Source organism: Lathyrus oleraceus, chromosome 7 (genome assembly GCF_024323335.1).
Source record: "Lathyrus oleraceus cultivar Zhongwan6 chromosome 7, CAAS_Psat_ZW6_1.0, whole genome shotgun sequence".
NCBI classification, from domain to species: Eukaryota; Viridiplantae; Streptophyta; class Magnoliopsida; order Fabales; family Fabaceae; genus Lathyrus; species Lathyrus oleraceus.
This window is the reverse complement of record NC_066585.1, coordinates 544364240-544392019: the sequence shown is the minus strand read 5'-3', so window position 1 is coordinate 544392019 and position 27780 is coordinate 544364240. Positions and strand designations below refer to the sequence as shown.

The following is a 27780-nucleotide window of genomic DNA, read 5'->3' as shown; positions in this document are numbered from 1 at the left end:
TTCCTTTCACAGGAGGCATCAGAATCGGAGGCTCCTGCCACTTTTCTTTTATTCTTTCCATGCCCCTGGGCAATCATTATTTCACCTGACCGTTTGATTTTTTTTATTTTTTTTCCAACATCTTGAATATAGGTTCGCACGTGGCTGTTAGATGAGATGTGAACCATGACAGGTAGTTCAATCTTTCTAAGAAACCACGAACCTCTCTTTTCTTTTTCTCGGTTCAGGCACTTTGTTTTTTTTTTTATTATTATTATTTTTTTTTTAGCGGGAACCTCGATTCCTCTCTGACACTGAACCCCAACATCTTACCGGATCGCACTCTGAACGTGCATTTACTTGAATTCAACCTCAGCTTGAATTATCTTGACCAGATGCCCCACTCCTGTTTGGGACTTTGCTATCATGTCATAGCATTGCATTCGGTTTCATGATAAATCATATCATGAAACAAAGTCACCATGACTCTCTGATAAGTAGCATCGGCGTTCTGCTTCTCTAGAGGACGATCCTCTCTCCATGGTAGCCTGTTCGCGACGACACCGGTATTCAACCCTGGCATATCCTGACATGACCAGGTGAAGGCATCCACATGCTCTTTCAACAGGGCTACCATTCTGCTTTCGACTCGCCTCTGAAGCGGCTCCAACTTTCACTTTCTTCCTGACCTCGGCGGTACCTGGAATAACAATCTCAACTCGCCCTCGAGCGGCTGAATCACCTTCTCCTCTTGTTTCAGCAATCTGGCTAATTCCAGCAGATCACAATCTTCTTCGCTTTCTTCTTCAGCCTGATCGCTCGGATTGTCGAAGTCATATGAGGGCGTAACCAAATTGTTATCAACGAGATCCGGAGAATTATTTTTGAAGTTGGGACGAGACAAATCAAAAAAAGATGAAAAATGAAAATAAACATTGCCATTTTTATTTGTTTTTTAAACTGCAAAAATAAATGAAAAACAGGGAACACCGCTTTTTGACTGAAAAACATCCATTTATTAATGATGCAGAAAATGCAAATTTAAACATGAGGTGGCCCTTACAATGGACCATTACGTGTCGGGCAACACGTATGGCTTTCATGCAAATAAACTGAAAACAAGAAATGCTACTCTTCCAGATGAGTAACAATGTTGATCTTTCAAACCCTCCAGTTCAGGATTTGCTGCCCTGGTGCACACGGTTTTACCCAACCATCCAGCTTGCAGTCACTGTTGGTCTCTCCACCCACTGCACAGGTGTAATCTGCATCTTCAGCAATTGCACTCACCGTCGCTTGACCATGTACCGGCATGGGATTAGCATTAACATTCGGTGATGGCGCAAAATTGATAGCTTTGGAGTCCACCAGATCTTGGACGACATTCTTGAATGCTCTACAGCCCTCAATGTTATGCCCCTGCGTACCAGAATGAAATTCACACTTGGCATTCTCATCGTAATCAGGAGGCCACTGATCTGTTCTTATCGGAACCATCGCCCTCGGCTGGACCAACCCCAAATCCCTCAACTTTTTGAACAGCACGGCATATGACACGGGCGGCTTGTCACAATGGCGATCAACCCCTTTCCCTTTCGCCTGGTACCCAGCTCTCTGTTGAGGTGGCTGACGCTGCTGTCGTGCAGAATGATTACCAGCAGGGATGGTTACCGCAGCAACGTGCTGGTAGTAACGATCCCTACCGCGTCCTCCTTGGGCATACACAGCACTCGATTCACCCTCATTCTTGCGCTGACCGTTCCCGAACGGCTTCTTCGATCCTGATGATGAAGCAATACCACCCTGGATTTTCCCCATTTTCAGCCAACTTTCAATTCTCTCCCCGGCCACCACAATGTCTGCAAAGTTGGTTACCGGACAACCCACCATCCTTTCAGCAAAAACCCCTTGCAGGGTACCCATGAAGAGATCAGACATCTCTCTGTCCACTAGCGGCGGTTGAACTCTGGCAGCCAACTCCCTCCACCGTTGAGCATATTCCTTAAACCCCTCATTGTTTTTCTGAGACATACCCTGCAGCTGGGTACGACTCGGAGCCATATCAGCGTTGAACTGGTACTGTTTAAAGAATGCATCTCCCAAATCCTGCCAGCTTTTGATGTCAGAAGACTTCAGCTTGGTGTACCACTCCAGGGATCCTCCGGACAGACTGTCCTGGAAGAAGTACATCCATAGCTTCTGATCAGTCGTGTATGCAGAGATCTTGCGAACGAAAGCTTGGAGATGGGTCTCTGGACAAGAACTTCCATTATATTTGTCAAATGCCGGCGCTTTGAATTTCTGTGGGATCACGATCCCCTCAACTAGCCCCATGTTGGACATATTGACAAATCCCGGAGTAGCATGGCTTTCCAGAGCCCTTACCTTCTCTGCCAGCAACTGGATCTCTTTGTTTTGTGGCTGGGTATTGTACTGCCCGAATGGCTCGTTGTGCATGGAGAATTGATCAGCTTCTCGGTCTTCCTCTCTGTCTTCATCAAACCCGAAGAATGGAGACAACAGACCGTCTCTCGGATTTTGCCCCTGACCGGGCCCACCACCAGTGGCAACACCAAATCCAGCAGCATTGTTGTTCACCATACCCACAGTTTCTCTATTTTCACCGTCTCTGGATCCACCCAGCCCCTGATTGGAGACACCATCCAGATTAACAACACTGTTAACAGCTGAAGCCCGCTCGAGCTTTTCAACTTTGTCAGCCAAAGCTTTCTGATCAACTGCAAAACCCTTCATGATGTTGATCAGCTCAGTCATCTTATCTTTCAGCTCGAGGATATCTGCGTTTGGGAGTTCCATCAGTCTGGGTGTATTTCTTCTGGTGAAATATCTGTGAGGTCGGGTCGAGTGCAAAGGGATGACTCTACGAGCACGAGCAATGGTTCCTGAAACAGACAAGCACGTTAGAACCCGACACCTGCAAAACAGCAAACAGGTTAATATGCATGAATGCAACGTCCATCCATATGAGGAACACTTTGTCTCTTGATTTTGGTTTCATCGAGACAAATAATATTTCATCAATAACATTCTGACATCCGAATGTCTCTCAACCAGATTCTCAATCCATAATATTCCCCATATGGCTAGACTCAGGTTTGATGCAGATGAATGCAAAATGAGGATGATGCATGAATGCAATGCACTGGGCCATCCTCCAAGTCATCTGATCCTCTGTTGCTCTGAATCACAGCCCGGATCTCTGAACCGATCATAACCATCTAAGGAGTGTACAATCATCAATCTGACCCACGGGTTCCGAAATAAACGGAAGACAGATACATCATCATCATCATCAGTCTCTGAGCAGACGCTCACAACCATCTTAATCGGCCCGGGGAATCCTGAAATAAACGGATCCCCACTGATAAATAACTCGGCCCGGGGAATCCTGAAATAAACGGATCCCCACTGATAAATCACGGACAGCACTCCGGCGTCTCGGCAATAAATGACCATAAATCCGACTCATAAATATGTCTCTGAATCGCTGATCAAAAAGTCATCATCTGAATCACCAACAGATCATGCATCTGTAAGAATCACCCTCCCCTCACAGGTAAATTCTAATCAGGTCACCCTAAGGCGGACAATAGTCTCGACAATCGGGCAGAGATACTCAATGGGTTTGCCCTTTCGGGTGTGCCATTGTAGCTCTCCTGAGATCGTCTAAACCAAAGATCCGGGAAAAGATCGGTCACCAGAGTCAACAACTCAGATGGAGTAACTCAAACAAAGCGGAATATCCACAGAGATGAGCACTACCAAATGAGCCTCGTCCGGCTTGTGGTACATCACGCCGCCAGGCACATGTTGACTTAACATGAAAGAGGCGACATGAGACCACACTAGTCCTAGGTGTATACTCGGGCCTGGGTTTTAGCCCCACTCAGAACACCCACCCCACACAGAGGAACCTCCTGCAAAGAGGACGGCAACAACATGATAGTATGATGCATGCAGACATTAATGCAAATATATACACACTGGTTAGAATAATAAATGCAATAAATAAATAACACAAGCAACCAAACCCATCCTAAAGCGCTAGGAGAGACTCGCTTAGGGACCATGGACCAGCATAGGTCAACATGTTAGGAGTCCCCAGCAGAGTCGCCAGCTGTCGCATCCTGCGAAAAATCAACCGGCGAGGCTCGAAAATAAAAACACACAGAGCCGCCACTAAACGTTATTTATCCCAAGATAGGGAAAGGAAACGCTCAGAGAAACCTGGAAAGACATGGTCTCGCGACCAGAGAGAAAAGGTTCGGGAGTCGGTTACGCGAGGGGAAGGTATTAGCACCCCTCACGTCCGTCGTACTCGACGGGATCCACGTCCTAGAATAAAGAAAAGGTTGCTAAACATCACACACACACACGGGGAACGCAGGTGGGGTTAGGAGAAACGGGCTCGATAAGGTATCGCACCTTATGCCTACATATCTTGTCTGGAACAAGAATCAGAGCCTCTGTAGTTCGGCTTACGCACGCCAAACAACGCAAAACATACAAACAAGCAAGAGTGGCAAACATGGAGCCCGACAACCACTGGATGGAATTACGTCAGCATCCGAACCAAAACATGCACTCAAAACGGCAAACATGGAGCCCGACTGCCAATCACTGGGCTTACGTCGGCATCCGAGCCAAAACAAACAATCAGATAACAAGTAAACGCACGCAAAAAAGAAAAAGGTTGCCCGGAGTGGTCTCGCACGACCACCTGCCTACATACCTCGTCTGGCACGAGGATCAGGGCGATGTAGTTCCCCTGAAAGGGACTAAATTGCTAACCAGAAACCGGGGAAAGATACACAACTAGGGAGCTGAGACTCGAGCCTAATGTTGTCATGCATCGTTAACCCTAAGTTCGGTTTTCTATCCTACTTGCATAAGCAAACTAACCTAACCAGGAAAGAAGCTAGCACACAAGCATACAATCATATATCATCAAATGAGAACAGGTATCTCAAACAAGCATGTCAATCAGATATCCACATAACACGCACTATAGCCAAACAAGGGGGCTCAATCAATCAGGTTTGACTGCCTAAGCAATCGTCTGTACAGGCTGTGTTTGCTCTTAACCTTGCCATTACGAGGCTAAGGTGAAGCAGATGATGGGATGAAGTGAGGATCAGACCTCACAGCTCTTATCCCTAACCAGGGAGAGCTGACAAATGAGCATGGGTCCAGAATAGGGGAACCCTTCTATACTCGATGACTCTGACACAACAGATCTTGGGCTTTTGATCTCAATGCTACAACCATGTAATGGGAGCAAGGAGAAGACTCACAGAATAGTGGGGGACAGACTGCTTGTCCCTACCTTCCACCAATTGCCTTCTTTGAAGGACTTTTCCTGCTTGGGCTTAAAAATAAACAAACACAAGCATTGCCTCTTAAGGAGGACTTCAGACAATTTGCCCGGCCCGGTAACAGCCGGGTCTCCAGACTACATGAAGTAAGAAGGTTATACCTCAAATGCAAGTTGCTTAAGCAAAGCAAAGCAATAGTTCACAAGGAACTGAGCAACTAAAGTACCTGGAAACAATCAAACTCAGTCAGTATTCAATCAGACAAATTGTACAGCAAACAATCAAACAGTTTAAACAATACAACACAAAGCAAGCTCAAGGCTTAAGCCCAAGCTCCAACACCTACAAAACAATGTTATGTTAGTGTACAAACATCCACAACATCAATTAAAATCAACTTGTATCATTCTCCATGTACATTATGCTTTTGATCCTGAAAAACCAAGCAAACATTAGTAACTAGACCACTAGGCCAAGCCTAGGGTCCAAAAGCAAGAAAAAACTCAAAACAGCAAGGTATTCATCATCCAACATCAAATTATCATCAAACACAAGCAAACATCATTGGTCTCATGTTTATATCATCCATCATGCTCAATTCATGCACAAAACAATCCATATGAGGTCAAATGAACCACCAAGCATACAAACAGAAGTATTGCATTCAAAGCCATGCCAAAACACATCAAAAAAATCTCAAATTAAATACACCTAAACAGGGGTCAATCAAGGTCTACCATGTCAAATTTGAGCTCAATTGGGCAAATGGAACCATGTCAATGAAAATCAACAAAAACAGACACAATTATAGGCTCCAATTCACACCATCAATGCATACATCCAATTCAAAAATTCATATCTCATTGAAAACAAAAAAGAAATGGATGAGACCAAAACAGGGAGGTCCTAACATGGGTCTAGTTCATGCATATCAAATTTCATGGCCATACAATACAATGTGAGGATTTCCCAATCAAATTACCAACCTATGTCACATGAGCTTGCATAAATGATCACCAGAGATGAAAAATAGCAATCAATTTGAAAATGCCACATAAAATTCCACAAAAATTCACATAGCATCCTAACATATCAACAATTCACCATGCCAAATTTCATTCAATTCTAACATGCATAGGTTATCCAATTAAATTCAACAAGTTGACATCAAGAGGTGTGACACAAATTGTCACACCTAAGTTCCAGAATTTGCTGCTCTCTAACCAGGTATCAAAAATTCATGAAATTTACATATAAATAATCCTAAATGAGTCAAGAACCACCACAAAAATTTTCAGCCATTTATTTTATGATATGAGTATTTCATGATCAAATTGCCATAATGTATCAAAATGTGACATACATTAGAAAAGCCTATGCCAAATAAAATATTTGCCAAGCACAACTTTGACCAATAGGTCAAAAAAATCCTACACAAGTCAACAAAGTCATAGAAAAAATCTCCACATTTTTAGGAATTTTTTACTATTTTTTATGAATTTTTAAAAGTGTTAAATGTTTTTTTTAATAATTATTAAGATGTTATTAATTAACTAGAAATAATGGCGTTTTTGTAATTATCTCTTCCGGTCCCAAAACACAGTCGTTTTCATTAATTAACGTGGAAGTATGCTACTGGCTAAAGTTCCGCGGCAAACAGGTTTCAAAATTTGGCCTGGCAAAATTTGGATCGAACAGTAAAATTTCCAGCAGTTCCTCTTCTTCTTCGCACGACTCAATCTCCTCCATGTCCAACAATGACTTCGCTCAAACTTCAACCAAAACTCACAAATGAATATCCGTTTGAATCGTCTCAGTGCATAGATCATGAATATATAACCTAATCAACCTAAATCTAACTATACTAACCGGATCGATCGCTTAAAGTTTCACACTCAAAACTAAAAATCACTATATCTCCTTCTACAATCATCCAAATCGAAAACTACAAATTGCATCACGCTCAGCCATGAATGAACTACAAGAACCACATCTTAATTCAAGAAATAATGAAACTCGAATCCGTACCTTATTCCGACGACGGCGAGGAATCCGTGAGCTTCACCCTTCAATTTATGAAAACAGATGCAGATTAACATCCAAGGAGGTGATTGGAGAAGTCGAATTGGCTTGAACACGATCCAAACGCAAGAAAAGTGAAAACTCCATTGTTGAGCTCAAGCATGACAGTTGCGATTCATCACTCTATTCCTTCCAAACAGCTCAAACAGATGGAGAAGAAGATGATATGAGTTGAATGCAAAAAGAATTTTGAGATTTCGTTGAAGGATGATGAAGAATTGTGGATTTGAAGGTGTTTGTGTTCTTGATGAAAATGGAGAGAATGAAGAGTTTCTAGATCTAACTTTGGTAATTGTGAGGTTCTGTTATGATTAGGAGATGATTTGGTTTATATACCCTGCATTAATCCACCACTAATCATGTTTAATTAACAATTTGGAATGTTAGTGAAATGGCAATTTTTGCAAGCAAGGGCAAATTGGTCAATACACAATGACAGCTAGTGTCAGCTGTTTTGACAGCTCAAGCAACCCCCAAATGCCATATGTGATGTGTAGAAACTATTCCCATTCCAATTGGTTGAGTATTTCTCAAAATCATATGTGTGTGGTAATTGATCCATTTTGTGCATTTCATTTTTCAACCCAAAACTCAAACCATGTGCATTAACCATAAAATGAATATTCAAACACACTTAAAATGCCATTCCTGAGGTGTTGGAAAAAGTCCCATCCAAAAATTCCAATTATTTTGACATTTGGACAATTTTGCCCCTGGTCCAATTCAGCTGTCCAGTTGAAAAGTGACTTTTTGCCTTGGCCACTTTTGGGAAAATCCAATGATGCACCCTCAAAGTACATGTTAAATGGAGTTTGTGCATATAAAGAACTTGCAATTTGGACAAAGTATGTGGTAGTTATGGCCTCCTGATTACGGGTCTTTTCTGAAATTCACTGAGCCATATCTTGCAAACCGTACATTGGATTTTCAAGTTCTTGGACTTTTTGGAAAGGTGAGAACAAGATCTACATCTGTCATGTTGAACAATTTTTCATTTGAAGCTTCCTTGGACATCTGTTTTTGAGGTCCAAAACTTTCCATTTTTGGAAACTTCAGCTACAAGTCACTTTCTATTTTTGGCAGTTTTTGTCCTGACTTGATTTTCTTCATTTTTAAGCCTTGAGATGTCATTTAACACTTGTTCCAACATGAATGAAGTGTGTCTAACTCATTTCCACCTCCACATCCATCAAATCACGTACAGTTGACCATAGTTGACTTTTCATCTGATAGATGAATCTGGCAATGCATAGATCAATTTGAACCCCAATCTTCAACTGCAATGGCTCAAGGGTGACACCCTAGCCTCAATAATCACAATATAATCACAAAATTATGCTCATCTCCTTCATAAACCCCATCTCCTGATCCAGCCCTGATTGGCCCAATACAACTGATTAGGGTTGACCAGTGGTCAAAACCCTAATCTCAAGGAATCTTCTTCAATCTTCTGATGATACCCAACCATGATGATGATGATGTATCACTTCAATCAATATGAAGACCAACATCCATTGAGAATCATGAAACCCTAATTCACAGTCCTATCCTCAGATGGCCCATGATCAGTCAAAACCCTAGCTTGCACCTTTGAACTTCCTCATCTCCTGATTAAGACTTGGGAAGATGGCTTGCACTATGTAACCACATGATATGCAATATGAAATGCCTAATGTCCTAAAATGATATGCAAATATGTTAATGCTAGTCCCAATAGAGGAGGGCAAATTTTGAGGTGTTACAATATTCTTCATATATAATTTTTTTACCAGTCATGTGTTTAGAACAACCATTATCGAAATATTATAGTGTTCTCAATGATACTCTAAGTGAGGTGTAAGCAATGCTGACTTGATACTTAGGCATGACACGCTAGAATTGTTCAGAACAAGGGAGAGACATCGTAATAAACAATAAAGAGAATTGATTTTGATGAAGATTTCTCTCATACAACCTATAGCAGAAGAGACGAATATGATTGCGTTGACCATAATAATGACCCCAATATGGTATGTTGACAGAATACCTGACTGAGGTGTTAGTGTGTTGGTAATAATGTATGGAATGATGTATTAACATCATCGGAAACATGTTTGTTTCAACTTTCTATGTAGGAGAAAATGAGGTGGTTCTTGGGATGGATGAGTCACCAACTTTCATTATGGTTGTATCTTTAGCTTCCTCAATGACAGTAACCTTCATGTAAAACCTCTTTGGTATAGATCACATAATCTTTTTCACGAGCTTCTCCTCTGATATCTTTCCATTGAGAGCAAAAGAGTTATTGACAATGTCATAATGACAAACATTGAACTCAACAAGAGTTTCATTCTCAAACATCTTCAGATTCTCAAATTTGGTGGCAAAGAGTTGAAACCTTGACATTTAAACTTTAGAAGTTCCCTTGTGAGACGCTTCATGAGTTTCTCATATCTCTTTAGCATTGATGCATGTGTTAATGATCCTCAAAATATTATTGTCAACTCATAATGTGTATGAGTTTTCTATGTTTTACCACAAGAGGAAAATCTCTTTGCATAAAGATTAATTTGGCTAGAAGGTCAACTAAGTTTTCCTAAATAAATCCACAATAAAAATTTGATCCTTACTCAACAAAATATGGAACATAATAAAATATGATTCGTTTCAAAAAGATCACACAAAATCTAAAACAAAACAAAAAATATTTTTAAAAATAACGCATCGAAAATAACAAAGCAAAAATGTCTCAATAACTTACGTGTCATCTCACTTAATATTTTATCGGTAAAAATTGTTGGAAATCCACCACAATCTATGGAGAATTTCTATCAATCTTGATAATCAAGATTGTTATCAACCATACAATGACAATGAAAATAAAAGAACGATTGAGAAAGAAAGAAAAGAACGTTGGAGAAGAAGAATATTTTATGCAGAGTTTTTCCTCTGCCCATAACCTGTAGAAAACTTCTTTATTCACTTTGCAACTGCAAAATTCTGTGAATACAATGTTATAAGTTTTTTCTTCTCTTCATACAAGAATAAGGGTTACTCCCTTTATTTATAGATTTAGGTTAGCTTACTCCCTAATCCAAAGCCCAAAACTATAAAAGCCCAAAATAGATAACAATACTAAAATAGGCCTAAGTCAAAATCCTGTGTGAAGCAACATGCTTTGACACTTCGACACACTAATACAACTCGACACACTAGGTGATTCGATATTTCCTTGATTCTTTCGAGCAACCTGCTTCAACGCAAGGAATTATAATTCAACACACCACCTAATTCATTGTGTCTAAGCAATCTACATTCATCATAGCCCTTAGTCTTCTGAGCACTTCGACTTGCACTCCCTTCGCCATGATGTATGCATCTGATTCTCAGTTTTATAGTGTTCCACATTCATCTTCCCATCTTCTACCTGCTCTCGAAGATAATGGAACCTCATTTCGATGTGCTTGCTTTGACTGTGTGTTATCGGATTCTTCTCCAAATTGATAGCTGACATGCTGACGATTTTCATGGTAATTGCTTCATGACTCTTCGTCGTTATCTCTTCGACATGATTCACCATCCATGTTGCTTGACATGCACAAAGGGAAGTAGCTATGTATTATGATTTTCAGGACGATAATGCCATTATTGGCTCCTTTCTCGAACTCAAGGAAACTGGTGCACCACTTAGCATAATCACATAGCTAGCTATGGATTTTCGATCCTCAACATCACTACACCAACTTGAGTCGGTGTATCCCACTAGTTTGCATTATTTTCCTTCATCAACTAGAGGAAACAAAGTGCCATAGTCGAGAGTTCCTTTAAGATACCTTAGTATCCTCTTCGTCGCTGCTAGATGTGACACCTTTGGCTTCTGCATGAATCTACTCACCATACCTACACTGTATGCTAAGTCAGCCCTTGTGTGACAAAGGTATCGAAGTGACCCAATAAGTCTTATATATTGGGTTGGGTCGACATCATCTGAATCTGAATCTTTCGACAATTGTAATCTGGGCTCATCTGGAGTCGAAGTTGGATTGTAATCTTGCATCTCAAATCTCAGATGTGACATTTCGAATTCCTTGTAAAATTCATTGCCAAGGAAATATAAAATGTCACTCAGATGTGACATTTCGAATTCCTTGTTGAGATCACCTTTGAAGTCTTTGATCTCCTTCTTGCAGCTACCTATTATTGGGATTCAAATTCACCTTGTATACCCACTTCACATCAATCTCCTTCTTGTCTTGGGGCAATTCAATAAGTGATCAAGTGTTGTTGACTTTGATTGACTGTAGTTCTTCGTTCATTGCTTTCACCCACTTCGAATCTTTCAATGCCTCAGTTGTATTGACTGGTTCTAATTTTGCATAGAAAGCATAGTGTACCAGTTCACATTCTTCATTAACCATATCATCTAATGTAATCACATATTTTTGTAACTTTGCAAGCACATGTCTTGTTCTTTGAGGTTTGCTTGGGCCTGCTTCACCTCTGACTTATTGTCGAACTTCTCTTTCGACTTCACTAGCTGGTTCATCATATAAGACTCTCATCGAATCCTTCTTAACATTCTCAGTTCAATCCCATTCCTTAAGCTCATATATGATCACATCTCTGTTGATCACCACTTGCTTGCTCACTAGGTCAAACAAATCGTATCCTTCATTCGAATGATATCCTATCAGGATCATCTGATTCGACTTGTCATCAAGTTTTCTTCTCAACTGATCTGACACATGTCAGTGTGATATATATCCAAACACCTTCAGATGACTCAAGCTAGGCTTGACACCAGATCAACATTCTTCTGGCGTGATTCCTTCTAGCTTCTTCGTCGGACATCTGTTCAGGATATATGTTGCAGTCGATACAACTTCTCCCCATAATTCTTTAGGTAGATTCTTGTCTTTCAACATACTTCTCACCATATTCATGATGGTTATATTCCTCCTTTTTGTGACTCCATTCTACTGTGGAGTGTAGGGTGGCACAACCTCATGTATAATCCCTTCTTTCACACATAATCCGTCGAAGTCTTTCGACACATATTCTCCACCACCATCAGTCTTCAGAATCTTGATCTTTTGACCATTTTGTCTTTCGACCATAAATTTAAACTTGGTATATACCTCAATCGTTTCACTTTTCTTCTTGATCAGGTAAGCCCATAGTTTTCGACTCAAATCATCTATGAATGTAACAAAGTATTTGTTACCTCCAAATAGAATCCATCTGAATAGGACCACATACATCAGAGTATATGACTTCAAGAATTGCCTTCGACCTGCTTCCTGCATCCTTACTGAAGTTGTTCTTATGTTGCTTCGCTTGCACACATTCTTCACACATTTCGTTTGGAATGTCAATTTTTGGTAATTCTGAAACCATATTTCTTCTCTTCAAGTCTATGATGTCTTTGAAATTAAGATGACCAAGTCTATAATTACATATTCATTCATCTCTGCTGGTTGCTGCTGTAAGACACTTATGCTCCATCACATTAAGCTCAATCTTGAAGGTCCTATTCTGAGACATTGGAGCCTTTAAGATCAACCTTCCATTTGAGTCGAAAACTTTCATCATTTTGTCTTCGATTGACACCTTGTAGTTCTTTTCGACTAACTATCATATACTGAGCAAATTACTCTTCATGACTAGTATGTACAACACGTTTGAAATTACCGACCTCTTGTCATCTTTCCTCATAATCAGAACATCACAAACACCTTCAGCTGCTAGAGTGTTGTCATTTTCAAATTTCACCATGTTCTTTATTGAGTACTTTGTGTTGACAAACCAATCTTTCCTTCCAGACATGTGCGATGAGCATCTTGAGTTCAAATACCATTGGTCCTTGAATCTCTCTTCATCTCTCGTTGTAACCATAAGAACATCTCTTCTTCTTCATGTTTCACCAGCTTTGCATAAGTTTCTTGATTCTTTTTCTTTTTTGGAAAATCACTAGAATAATGACCATGCCTCTGACAATTGTAACATTGAATGTGACTCTTGTTTGGCTTTCGACCAACACCTCTTCCTGTACCTGCAACACGACCTCTTTGGTTGCCTTGGTTCCAGGACTTTCTCTGATTCGACCAGTTTCCTTCTTGTTGATTTCGACCAATCGAATTGTTGTGGCCTCATCTGCCTTTATTGCCATTCCAACTTCCTTTTCCTTTGCCTTTCCTTTCTTTTGCTGATTGCGCATGCAAAGCCACATCACTCTCCGACTTTCCTGCAGCTCTTTTAACCATTCTTTGTACATGAGATTCAAGCATCCCTCGAAGCTTTTCCTTTGTCAGTTTTGACAAATCTTTCGACTCTTTTATGGCTACTACCATGTGGTCGAACTTTGAAGTCAACGACCTCAACATCTTTCCAACAACAGATCTTGATGTCAACACTTCTCCATATACCTTGATTTGATTCACCAGTTTCGTAACCTTAATGAAGAAACCAATTATGCTTTCATTCTCTTCCACCTGAAGCAATTCATACGTCCTTTTGTGAGTTTGTAACCTCACATCTTTCACCTTCTTTGGGCCTCCAAACGACTTCTCTTGAATTTCTCATGCTTCTTTCGCTGACTCTACATCACTTAGCTTTTCAAAGTTATTTGAATCAACACATTGATGGATTATAAAGAGAGCTTTATAATCTTTCTTTTTCAATTCTTTATGTGCATCCCTTTCTTGATCCTTCGTGTTTTCTACCAGCGTTGTTACTCATTCCTTCACAAGATCCCAAAGATCTTGATAACAAAACATAACATTCATCTGCTTACACCAATTCTCATAATTATTGTTCTTGAGAATCGGAAGATTCGCTGGCAAATATCTGTTTGGATGATTCATTGCCATCGTGATTTTCTTCCCACAAATAGCTTAAACCGGAGCTCTGATACCAAATGTTAGAAATTCACCACAACCTATGGAGAATTTTTATCAGTCTTGATGATCAAGATTGTTATCAACCACACAATGACAATGAAAATAAATGAACGATTGAGAAAGAAAGAAAATAACGTTGGAGAAGAAGAATATTTTCTACAGAGTTTTCCCTTTGCCCACAAGCTGTGGAAAACTTTTTTATTCACTTTGCAACTGCAAAATTTTGTGAATACAATGTTATGAATTCTTTCTTCTCTTCATACAAGAATAAGGGTTACTCCTCTATTTATAAATTACTGTTAGCTTACTCCCTAAACCAAAACTATAAAAACCCAAAATAAATAACACTACTAAAATAGGCCTAAGTCAAAATCCTATGTAAAACAATATACTTTGATACACTAATACAACTCGACACACTATATGGTTCAACACTTTCTTATTTCTGTCGAAATGCTACTTCTAAAAAAAATTATAATTAAAAAAAAGTTAATATACATATTTAATAACAAGTTAGATTATATATGAATATGTTTGACGGGATGATAGACTTCTACATTTAAAGCAAGGTAGAGAGTCTCACATTTGGGAGATAGAATACTAATGTGTAGATTTTAAGTTTGGAATCCATTATTGGAATATTTAGAGGACTTAAAATATTGAGATGTATTCTCATACTAATTAAAAAGAAATAATGCAAGTGGATTTAAACACTACATCTTCAACTAGAAACTCCCACTTATATATTAAGTATATATTGCATATCATATACCTTTTTTTATCCAATGTGGTGATCCATTCCAATGTTTCGCTCCCCTCCACCCATTTTGTTTAGATTGAACTTTTGATTTCATCACCTTGCCTCTAAAGCATACTAGTATTAGTTTTCTCTATCTCATTTTCTTCTCCATAATATTAAAAAAATAATTATCGTATAATAATAAAATAAAATTTCATTGCTATCATCTTTTATAAAAAAATATTAAAATTTAGTTTATAATAATTAGACTTTAAATAAATACTCATACACATAAAAAATATATTTTATTAACGGCACAAATTCAAGAAAAAGTGATATATATATATATATATATATATATATATATATATATATATATATATATATATATATATATATATATATATATATATATATATATATATATATATATATATATATATATATATATATATATATATATATATATATATATATATATATATATATATATATATATATATATATATATATATATATATATATATATATATATATATATATATATATATATATATATATATATATATATATATATATATATATATTTCACTTTTATTTTTTATTTTAAATATAAAAAAAATGTAAATTCAATCAAAATGGAATTTTTTCGAATTCAGACAATTTCAAGTTTTGAATTCGTAAAATAATTTTGTTTTCATATGGTATACAAATTAAATTTCCAACTAGCAATCTTAAATTTGGTCAAATATTATTGAGAGACCTCTCAACACTACTAATAGAAGCAGATAGAGACATTAATCTAAATATGGTGTCTCAACTCACCCACCTTATATTGCTTGTCAACAAAATATTATAATTATAATATTATGTATTATATTCTGCCAATAACACAAAAGCAGTGGACCCTACCTAGAAAATAACACGCGGCTCCAAATAAAGTTCAAAAGTTAATAAAGTATTTGAAGAAAAATATGGCTATCCAAAGAAAAATAGTGGTACCTATATATGATAATACCTTTATTCTTTCATTAAATAATAAAGAAAATAAAGAAAAAAGAGTTGAATTTTTTACTCCACATAGTGTTAATAAAAAAAAAATGAAAGTTAATCACTCGGTATTTGAATTAAATAATAAAATAGTACTAGTGTAACAAGTGGGGGTTTCAAAAAGTGGAATATTGTAATGAAAAAGAAGAGAGACCAGAAAGGGAAACGTTTAGCACTAACTGAGTCGCGAGTCGCACACGGTCGCGACTCGTTCATGATTGACATTGATGTTTGTACAAAGAAGGTGATGCATGGTGGGGCCCATGTTGTTTTTCTCTGAAACTTTCAAGTTTATTCATCAGCTCTCAGCTACTCTACTCTGTCATGTGCTGGTGGGTACCGTTTCAAATATTATTATTCATGAAGGGTCTCATTTATATTTTTTTCTCTTTTAAAATAATTATTCTTTTATAATATTAATATAGTATTTATTATTATTTTTTATTATCATAAATTTATTTATTAATTTTTATTTTATTCAATTATTTTTTTAATTATAATTAATAGAGATATATAATAAATGATATTAGTTTTAGAAATTAAAGATAGTGCACGGTCAATGTAAACTTTCTTTACATTATCATCCAATAGAATTATAACGTTATATCATGTTATATCATTATTTTAAAATTAAACATGTGATTTGACGGGATGTACTTCTCTGATTGGTTGACAATATACCACGGTCAATACATAGTCTTTTTTCTCTTAATTTTATCGACAAAATTAATATATCTAATTATTTTTTTAAGAATAGTGAATTATTTAGATTGAATCCATTATTTTATGAGACGGAAGAGAGTAATAAATAAATGAAACAAATGTGGGTGGGTGGCATACTCTCTTATTTCTACTCACGTCCTAACTAGCGCGTGAAATGCCATTTTTTTTTTTATTTCTTCCACTTCCATTCATTTATATACATTCTCAACCAATTCTAAGATTGTTATAAGAAAAAAAACACATACAACACTTGGGTCTTCAAATGATGTTAACTTTAAGTTCATCGATTGGATGATTTGATTTTTATAGTGTTGATAAAGTGACTCTTTCTAAGTTGAGTTACATAATCCCAAATGTAGTTCTCTTAGGCACACTCACAAAAATATTAAATTTATCTTTAGTTTTCTTAACTGTTATAAAATAAGAATAAAATAATTCTCAATTTCACATTTTTGGTGAGTGTGCCTAAAAACTTGTACTCAAAATTTTGAGACCATGGAGGACTTGTTCAAGTTGAGTTATTCTTGTATAAAATAATTCTCAAATTCACACTTTTGTGTCCCTAAAATTTGTGCCCAAAATCTTTTGAGCATGGAATACTTGCTATGGTAAGTTTATAGGAAATATGTCATATAAATGTGAATCTACCTTTTCATACTATTGGATCAGGTGACTTTTCATATTATCAAAATTTATTTATTTTTAATTGGGGTTTTGACACATTCACGAATCATTTTTTTATCGATTGTTTGTTTTAATTGCACGACTTAGAAAAAAAAATTGTTTTTTTAATTATCAATTTTAAATCAAAATTGTCCGATTAATATCGGACAGTCAAATATTACTAAATGCATGAATGTATGGTGATTTAAGTGCAGAGAATCAAAGTCCTCTTACCTCTAATCTAGAGTGAAATTTTGTTATAAGGAGGACAAATATTGGACCAGATATCTGAGACAACATGTACAACCGGTTTATGACAAATAACAGATTATGGGGACAGATGTCAGACATGATGTCTATGACATTGTATATCAGAAAGTAAAAATCAATTACACAACCAAATTATGACAGATTAACTTATATAAGATGATGAGAGAGAAAAAAATAAAGAACAATAATTGTTAACCCAATTTAACGTAAATCATATCTACATCTGAGGGGCGTTCTACCCGAGAAAGAAAATCAAATATTCTATAGAATTAGTACAAAGTGTCTTAGATGAACAAGTCCATTGTTCAATTCACATCTTCTTAATTATACCTTAATGTCTTTCTATTTATGACTCCCCTTAAATATGAGAATCTCCTCTCATTTTCTCTCAATCACTAATCCAAAATGATCAACATCAATAAATACAATGATGAATGCTAAATACAATTCAACTAAACAAACCAACTATTATTTCTTTTGAATGAAGAACTATCGTGGTATACAATTAACATAAATACTTTGTTCTCAAGCTTATATAATTAGTATCTTGGAACAAAGTTTTACAACTCAACAAAGAAACCAAATATATGACTTAAGATATGATTTCAGTCCCTAGGGTGGTGCAAAAACAATAACTCAAACAAAGACTCAAAAATAGAAAGCCTAGAATAAAGACTCTTCAAAATATGCACACCCTCAAAGGTGAGGTTTGAGTCTCCTTAAATAGTAATGCTTCTTCTAGGATTTTTTCAATGGGCATTTGATTTCATCCAAAATTATAGCTGATACATTTTGATTTGATTTGCTCCTTAAAAGTCTCCAAAAGATAAGATTTATTTTTATTCAAATTCAAATTTAAATCTTCATTTAAATTGATTTGATCTTCAACAGTTGTCAAACAACTATCACAAACACATTTCTAAAATATAACAACAAATATGATTGAATCTCAAGCAAAGTTTTGCTCCAAAAATGCAACAACATTTGTCAACTGAACAAGGATCATATGTTGCTCACATACTGGAACAACGTGTCCCACATGTGCCATTTATGCACCAAAGTAGCTTGAACACTCCATTGTTATTTTGCATAATGCATCAAATCCAAAAGGAACAACAATCTCCCCCTTTGGTAAATTTTAGCAAAACAACTCTTCAAGATAGAACAAAAAATGAGTATCATAATACTCGAAACAAACATCAGTAGCAGCAAAAGTACAAATTAATCAGAGCACACATCAACAATAGCATAAAATAAATTAGTAGCACAAGTCAGAATTCACGAGGTTACTACACACATATCAATCACAATGCTCACATAAAGTCAGTCATGCAATCACACAATCAGTCATGCATGCGCACACAATTAATTGTCAAGTTAGGATCAATAGATACTAATGACACACAAATTAGCTTACACAATGACCAAATGCCATGCTAGATGCTCTAGCATGTGAGCACACACCAGGTCAGAACATTTAGTACCAAACACACCAGTTAGTACTGAGCACACCAATCAACAGTAGTCATACACCACAACGTCAGTAGACAATAGTTTAAACACATCATCCTTAAACACCATTACTCCCCATTTTTTCCACAATTTGGCAAAGCTCCATTAACACAGTTAGCAATATCTTGGTGAATATTAGACATGAGCACAATTAGTGAATTTGTCATTCAAATGCACACACAAAATCAGGAGTAGAAACTATCAACAATAACCACGAGCACAAATTTTGAACAGAAAGCCATAACATCAAGACTGAAGCTAGAACATCAGAACATGAAGCTAGATTATCTCCTGATGAAACAAAGTTAACCCAGTCTTCATCATTATCTGATTAGGTTTATCTTCAGAATCAGTTATTTGTGTATGATTCTTCTTTAATGCAAATCCAATATTCCAAATCTTAATTAATCCAAAACTTTCTTTCAAAGCAAGTACAACACAAACTTGGACTTGAACAAACGTTGGACTTGAACAAACTTAAAACAAATATGAAGTGAATGAGAATCCAACTAGTATAACACGCACACCAAGATGTCACACAACATGTTCCACACATCTTGGTTTCCATTTTGCCTATAAGCCAATCAAAGAACAACATTCCCCTTTGACTAATTTTTTGGCAAAGGACAATTTAAACACTTCTACAAGATTTCACCACTGATAGTTCACAAGAGACAAGCATTATCAAAGAAGCGTGCCCTTTTCAAGTGTAGCCTTTTCTTTTTCTCCCACTCTTTGCCTAAAAAGAGATAAAATACATATGGCCACCATTAAACGAACAACCCAGCAGTAGATACTGCAAATAGACATGATACTACACACATGGTACTATAAATTATTCTTCAGATAATAGAAACACACAAAATATTTATGATCACAAGATAAAAGATACATCATATCTTAAATATATTCATATCATTACACACACACACACACACAACACACTTGCAGTAACAACAACTGCAAGTTAAGGTGAAAATAGTTCTAATATTTCTCCATCATAAACCATATCATATTCATCAACTGATACACAAATATTGGACATGACGTCTGAGACATCTTACCCAATAAACAACTTATAACTTACCTGATCAGGAGGGCCTTCCAAGGTCTTGGTGAATGGGCCAGAGAATGAAATGAGAGGGGGGTGTACCTGCAAGGTGCTCCAATGCTTAAGTCAGAAAAGGTACAGAATGAGGTTATCAGAGTGTGAGTTAGAATACCTGCCCCTTTGCCATGAAAGGGATATTTATATTGAGCCCCCAGCGCTGGGCCAAGGCTCCTAATGGGCTGGATTAGCTAGGCCCAAGGAGGAGCTGCCAGGGGACGCGTAAGAAGCGTTAAGACCTAGACCAAGGTCTGCCCCCTGGTCCAACTGCCCCTATCCCTAAGGAGACAATATAGGGGATGATCTTACCTGATCAGGAGGGCCTTCCAAGGTCTTGGTGAATGGGCCAGAGAATGAAATGAGAGGGGGGTGTACCTGCAAGGTGCTCCAATGCTTAAGTCAGAAAAGGTACAGAATGAGGTTATCAGAGTGTGAGTTAGAATACCTGCCCCTTTGCCATGAAAGGGATATTTATATTGAGCCCCCAGCGCTGGGCCAAGGCTCCTAATGGGCTGGATTAGCTAGGCCCAAGGAGGAGCTGCCAGGGGACGCGTAAGAAGCGTTAAGACCTAGACCAAGGTCTGCCCCCTGGTCCAACTGCCCCTATCCCTAAGGAGACAATATAGGGGAGTTGGGTGACGTGGTGAGTGAGATGCCGTTATGGCTCTGCCCGACACAACTTAGGTGTCCGCGACGTGGGTTGACGATGAGTGGATGGAGATCATATGAGGAGGACCCGCTCGTTGTCCGACACGTATTTAAGGGGCCGGGGAGACGCTCGTCGGGCGGACGGTCGTTCACCTGACGTGTCCTCGTGGTCGTTTGGACACGGTCGTTTGGACGTGGGCTTGGCGAGCATTGGGCCGTGCCGTGCCTAGTGTCATGGCCCAGTCCAGAACAGGAGCCCCCCAAGTCGAGTCTCTGAGCCAGAGAGATGACTTATGTTTCAACTAAGGGTTCCCCGAGGCGATGGGGAAGCTTCATCGTTAGACAGGTGAGGTCGTAACAGACCTGTTCATGACCGACCCTTTCTCCGGGAATGTCGGGGATGGAGGTGATCGGTTGGTCCGCACCTTCCTTGTGGTAAACGTGGGTATGACGCGGGGAGGTGGCGTCTTGGTGAGTCGAGGAGACGGATAGGTGCTCGGGTCGTTTCAGTTTCTTATCTTTGATAGACGTGTCTCAGAGTCAGTGGGGTCGCTTCGTTTCGTGTGCAAAGACGGCGTAGGCAGGCTAGGCAATGATGACCTAGCGTGTTGGTCCACGTGCCAAGCCCTATAAAAAAGGGGTTGAGTAACTTCATTTCCACTTTTTTCGCTCACACGTTCACCGGAGTTCTCCACATTCTCCCTCGTTTGCTCGCTCTACCGTCTGGACCGCCGTCTCCGCCCGTCCTCCTATCTGAACCACCGTCTTCTGCTCGGGCACCACCGTACCCCTTTCAACTTAACTATGACAGGTATGATTTTCCACTGTGACCCACTGTTTTTCCTTGTTGTTTTCTGTCAAACGCATGCTATTTTTGTAGAAATGTGGTTAGGTTTAACTTAGGAACAGTGTAGTGGACTGTAGGTGTATATTAGGTGGTAGAAAATAGGGTTGGGATCATACTGTACCGGGCATAAATTTCATATGCCGGGCAATACTTGCATAGGCTGTATGAAGTTTATGCCCGGTCTCCATAGAATGCGCGCGTCACCGAGTTGAGCACGGTTAGTGTCCGTCGCCGCTACGCCCTTTCACTTGACCTGCGGTGGAAGGGTGGATTTGATAGGTCTTGGTGAATGGGCCAGAGAATGAAATGAGAGGGGGGTGTACCTGCAAGGTGCTCCAATGCTTAAGTCAGAAAAGGTACAGAATGAGGTTATCAGAGTGTGAGTTAGAATACCTGCCCCTTTGCCATGAAAGGGATATTTATATTGAGCCCCCAGCGCTGGGCCAAGGCTCCTAATGGGCTGGATTAGCTAGGCCCAAGGAGGAGCTGCCAGGGGACGCGTAAGAAGCGTTAAGACCTAGACCAAGGTCTGCCCCCTGGTCCAACTGCCCCTATCCCTAAGGAGACAATATAGGGGAGTTGGGTGACGTGGTGAGTGAGATGCCGTTATGGCTCTGCCCGACACAACTTAGGTGTCCGCGACGTGGGTTGACGATGAGTGGATGGAGATCATATGAGGAGGACCCGCTCGTTGTCCGACACGTATTTAAGGGGCCGGGGAGACGCTCGTCGGGCGGACGGTCGTTCACCTGACGTGTCCTCGTGGTCGTTTGGACACGGTCGTTTGGACGTGGGCTTGGCGAGCATTGGGCCGTGCCGTGCCTAGTGTCATGGCCCAGTCCAGAACAGGGGAGTTGGGTGACGTGGTGAGTGAGATGCCGTTATGGCTCTGCCCGACACAACTTAGGTGTCCGCGACGTGGGTTGACGATGAGTGGATGGAGATCATATGAGGAGGACCCGCTCGTTGTCCGACACGTATTTAAGGGGCCGGGGAGACGCTCGTCGGGCGGACGGTCGTTCACCTGACGTGTCCTCGTGGTCGTTTGGACACGGTCGTTTGGACGTGGGCTTGGCGAGCATTGGGCCGTGCCGTGCCTAGTGTCATGGCCCAGTCCAGAACAGGAGCCCCCCAAGTCGAGTCTCTGAGCCAGAGAGATGACTTATGTTTCAACTAAGGGTTCCCCGAGGCGATGGGGAAGCTTCATCGTTAGACAGGTGAGGTCGTAACAGACCTGTTCATGACCGACCCTTTCTCCGGGAATGTCGGGGATGGAGGTGATCGGTTGGTCCGCACCTTCCTTGTGGTAAACGTGGGTATGACGCGGGGAGGTGGCGTCTTGGTGAGTCGAGGAGACGGATAGGTGCTCGGGTCGTTTCAGTTTCTTATCTTTGATAGACGTGTCTCAGAGTCAGTGGGGTCGCTTCGTTTCGTGTGCAAAGACGGCGTAGGCAGGCTAGGCAATGATGACCTAGCGTGTTGGTCCACGTGCCAAGCCCTATAAAAAAGGGGTTGAGTAACTTCATTTCCACTTTTTTCGCTCACACGTTCACCGGAGCTCTCCACATTCTCCCTCGTTTGCTCGCTCTACCGTCTGGACCGCCGTCTCCGCCCGTCCTCCTATCTGAACCACCGTCTTCTGCTCGGGCACCACCGTACCCCTTTCAACTTAACTATGACAGGTATGATTTTCCACTGTGACCCACTGTTTTTCCTTGTTGTTTTCTGTCAAACGCATGCTATTTTTGTAGAAATGTGGTTAGGTTTAACTTAGGAACAGTGTAGTGGACTGTAGGTGTATATTAGGTGGTAGAAAATAGGGTTGGGATCATACTGTACCGGGCATAAATTTCATATGCCGGGCAATACTTGCATAGGCTGTATGAAGTTTATGCCCGGTCTCCATAGAATGCGCGCGTCACCGAGTTGAGCACGGTTAGTGTCCGTCGCCGCTACGCCCTTTCACTTGACCTGCGGTGGAAGGGTGGATTTGATACGACGTCGAATTCACTCTTTCTGTCTGCGTTTCAGGTGCTACCGGGCGCTTACGACCGAGGAGGGAAGATTCTGGGTCCTCCACCGAAGACGCGACAATCGCTCGTCTCCCTGTCGGGGATGGGAGTGTCCGAGATGGTACCGAACACGCCTCCTCTTCCGGGCAGGTCGACTTCTCATGGGTTGCGGACGAGCCCTTGGAGGAGGAATCAGACTTCTGTGACGAGGCCGTCATTGCTTACGCTATGGTCGAGACCATAAGCCGGGAGGATCCACCGAACTGGTATTGCTGCGCCCCCAAGGAAGAAGACCGCATTTGCCATCATTTCCCGGGGAAGCAGTTCACCATGTATGAATTTGCTTTCCGTGAGGCGGGGATTAGACTGCCCTTCAACTCCTTCCAGATGTCGGTCTTCAAGTGGCTCCGGCTGGCGCCGTCCCAACTACATCCTAATGCTCTCGCATTTATGCGGGCATTCGAGTTAGTTTGCCAGTTCCTCGGCATTGGTTGCACCCGGGCTCTCTTCTTCCACGTTTTCCATCTCCAGAGGTCCGGTTCCCGTGGTCGCCACAGTTGGGTTTCTTTCAAGCAGCCCGTGCGTCTGTTCAAGACGTACGAGGATTCTGTTCGCCATTTCAAAAACCGGTGGTACGTGGTGATGCCGATTACCCGGGCTGCCCTTCACTCTCTATACTACTATCAGCGGACACCCAATGGGGAGGAGACGCTGATGTCGAAGATACCGCTGAGGTGGCAGCGTGATCATTTCGATCTCTCCACGGCGCATTACCGAGTCAAGTATGCGATGCTCGGCGAGGAGGATAGGCTCGCGTACAAGAAGCTGGTCGATTACGTGCAGAGCTTCAGCTTGGGGTTCTGGGCGAATCGACAGGGCGTGCCCTACCTGGATGAGGCCGGGGAACTAATCACCGAGGCGCGTTATATCAATACGAAGGCTCTGCTCGAGTGTGATACCGAGGAGGAAGCTCTGGCGTTATTGAGTAGGCAGACTTTGTTTAGCTTTTTATTTCTGTTTATGACTTCGCTCGCTAATGTTGGTGTGTAATTTATTTGCAGGTGCCATGCCCAATGCTCGTGATCGGGTGCTGAAGCTAGCGAATCAGGTCGGCGCTCCTGACCGGGTGCCCAAGAAGAAGAAGAAAACTGTGGCCCGTCCCTTGGAGACTGCTGGCGATGCCGGGGCTAGTCCCTCGCAGGCGGCGAGCGTGATTCCTTCCTCTCCTCCTCGATCTAACCCGATCAACATTCCTGATAGCAGTCCGTCGCCAGCGGCTTCTCCCCTCCATAAACGGAAGCGTCCGGCTGGGGCCCTTACCAGGTCGTCTCCAGGAAGTTCGCATGGACCGGGCAGCTATCTTCTACCTCCCTGCTATGTGGAACGGTCGTTCTTCAAGGCCGAGGAGTCGATTGCTGTGCCTGCGCCTGAGGCCAAGGCTATTCTGGACCAGGATGTTGCTGCCCGGAGGAAAGATCTGGCCAGGGATATTGCTGCTGTCATCCGGGTGATGGAGACGGCCATGGTTTTGACCGACACTTCGGTCTCCACCGCCTCGCTGGAGGATGCCCTTTTGCAGGTTCGGACGGAGAAGGAAAGACTATCTCAAGATCTGTCGGACTACAAAGAAGAGCATCAGCTGCAGGAAGGGCTGAGCCAGAAGCTGGAGGAGGTGGAAAAGGAGAGGGACCAGTTGAAGGCTGCTAAGGCGAGCTTGGAAGAGCAGGTGGTCGACCATCAGAAGCTGACCGAGGACAACGCTTGCCTACGGGCTCAGGTTGAGTCTCTCGAGGGAAAGGTCCGTCCTCTGGCAGATGAGACCGAGGAGGAACACGCCCTTGGTTCGCGCGGTGAGCTGCTAGGGCATATTCGGACTCTCAACCAAGATCTCGTGGCCTGCTTCAAAGAGGGTTTCGACAATGCTGTCGAGCAGCTCGGGCTTCTGAACCCTGAGTTGGTGACAGTAGGGTCGGCCTATAACTGCTGCGTCCGGGACGGTGAGATTATCTGCCCGTTTGAAGCGGAGGAGGAGCTGGGGGGAGAAGAAGAAGAAGAGGATGAAGAGGTGCTCCGAGCGGAGTCTTAGTTTATTTGTTTTTCTTTGATTTTAGTTATCATGGCCTGCGTGCCTTATGTATTTGGCCTTCGGGCGTTGTAATATGGCCTTCGGGCGTACTTGGCTTCGGCCGCTCTTATCGTTTTTAATGCATGAATATTTACGTTATCATTCATTGTGCTCGTTTGTGTTTGATACTTGTTTGTATGAATTCGTACTCTGCTCGACTTTGATAATCTCCTCGGTTTAGGGAACCGACGAAGTGTCGGGCTTTGTGCCCGTGGGTATCGAGGCCCGGGTCCGTTGTTCGAACCCTGGTCCCGAGGCTTGGGCCCTCCCATCGCGAGCTGGGTGCCCTGCCAGTCCTGGTACTTCGACGTTGAGTCTTGGTCAAGATCCCAACCGTCGGGGAGGGTTGTGTTTGTCATGTGACCCCGGATCGTTCCCGGGTCTCGTGGTTCCTCCCTGGGGTTTTGGGGACGAAGAGCGTGGTCGTACCTGCCACGTCTCCCCGTGGTGTATTTAGCTGTAATATTGTCTAAGTTTTTCTGCGTTCCATGGTCGAGCGAGTTGTTCTCCTTGTAGGTTTTCCAGGTAATAGGCCCCGTTGCTCGTTTTGTCGCGGACGCGGTAAGGGCCTTCCCAGTTGGCCGCCAGTTTGCCCTCTCTCGGGTTTTTCTGGTTTCTTCTGAGGACCAGGGTGCCGACCTGGAACTCTCTTTTTATGACTTTCGCGTCATGGCGTAGTGCTATTTTTTGTTTGAGGGTTGTTTCCCTGAGAGCTGCTTCGGAACGTATCTCCTCGACTAGGTCGAGCTCGGCTCTAAGGGTTTCATCGTTCATTTCCTCGTCTAGGGGCTCCTCCGTCCTCCTCGTTGGCGCCCGTATCTCCACCGGGATGACTGCCTCGGTGCCGTAAGTTAGTCGGAACGGGGTTTCCCCGGTGGTAGAATGTGGAGTCGTGCGGTAGGCCCATAGCACGCTATGTAGCTCCTCGACCCATGCCCTCTTTGCCTCACCGAGTCTGCGTTTGAGGCCACGTAAGATTACCCTATTGGCCGCCTCTGCTTGCCCGTTCGTCTGCGGATGCTCGACAGACGTGAAATGCTGTGTGGTGCCCAGGCTGGCGATGAAGTCCTGGAATCCTCCGTCCGTGAATTGTGTCCCGTTGTCTGTGACAAGTGCCTGGGGTATACCGAACCGAGCGAGGATGTTGCGTTTGAAGAACCGGAGAATGTTCTGCGCGGTTATTTTAGCCAGTGCCTCCGCCTCGATCCATTTGGTGAAGTAATCCACCCCGACGATGAGGTATTTATTCTGATATGATCCGGTGACGAAGGGTCCGAGGATGTCCATGCCCCACCACGCGAAGGGCCATGGGGAAGACAGTGATTTGAGGTCGTTCGGGGGTGCGAGGTGCATGTCGGCATGTCGTTGGCATTTGTCACATCTTTTGACGTGCTCTTTCGAATCGTTTTGCATGGTCGGCCAGTAGTAGCCTGCTCGAAGGGCTTTTCGTGCGAGCGATCGTCCGCCGAGGTGTTGAGCGTTAATTCCCCGGTGTATCTCTCCGAGTATGTCGGGGACTTTCTCTTCCTCGACGCATTTGAGTAGTGGGATGGAGAATCCTCTCCGGTAGAGTTTGCCCTCGAGGAGTACGTACGAGCATGCGCGTCGTTTGACAGTGGTCGCCTCTTTCGGGTCAGCCGGGAGTTCGTCTCGTGTGAGGTAATTGTAGATGGGTGTCATCCAACAGTGGGCATCTCCAATAGCGTTGACCTCGAGTGGAGGCGGTAGTTTGTCGATGCTGGGCCGAGGGAGAATTTCTTGGATTACTGATTTATTCCCACCCTTTTTCCTCGTGCTGGCTAGTTTCG

At 41.6% G+C, this 27780-nt stretch overlaps 2 protein-coding genes across 2 annotated transcripts; one reads left to right on the top strand and one right to left on the bottom strand.

Moving 5' to 3' along the window:
* Positions 1 to 998: 998 nt before the first annotated feature.
* LOC127105390 (uncharacterized) lies at positions 999 to 7681 on the bottom strand. Its single transcript, XM_051042572.1, has 3 exons — positions 7344 to 7681; positions 5477 to 5541; positions 999 to 2882 (listed from the first exon to the last, which is right to left on the bottom strand). The coding sequence occupies exon 3, from the start codon at positions 2794 to 2796 to the stop codon at positions 1141 to 1143; it is 1656 nt and encodes a 551-aa protein (XP_050898529.1). The 5' UTR covers positions 2797 to 2882; positions 5477 to 5541; positions 7344 to 7681; the 3' UTR covers positions 999 to 1140.
* Positions 7682 to 23510: 15829 nt separating this feature from the next.
* Positions 23511 to 26429, top strand: LOC127104918 (uncharacterized). The gene is made up of 4 exons (XM_051042057.1): positions 23511 to 23517; positions 23867 to 24832; positions 24909 to 25804; positions 26154 to 26429. Exons 1-4 carry the CDS (start codon positions 23511 to 23513, stop codon positions 26427 to 26429), a joined length of 2145 nt encoding a protein of 714 aa, XP_050898014.1.
* The last annotated feature ends 1351 nt before the right edge of the window (positions 26430 to 27780 follow it).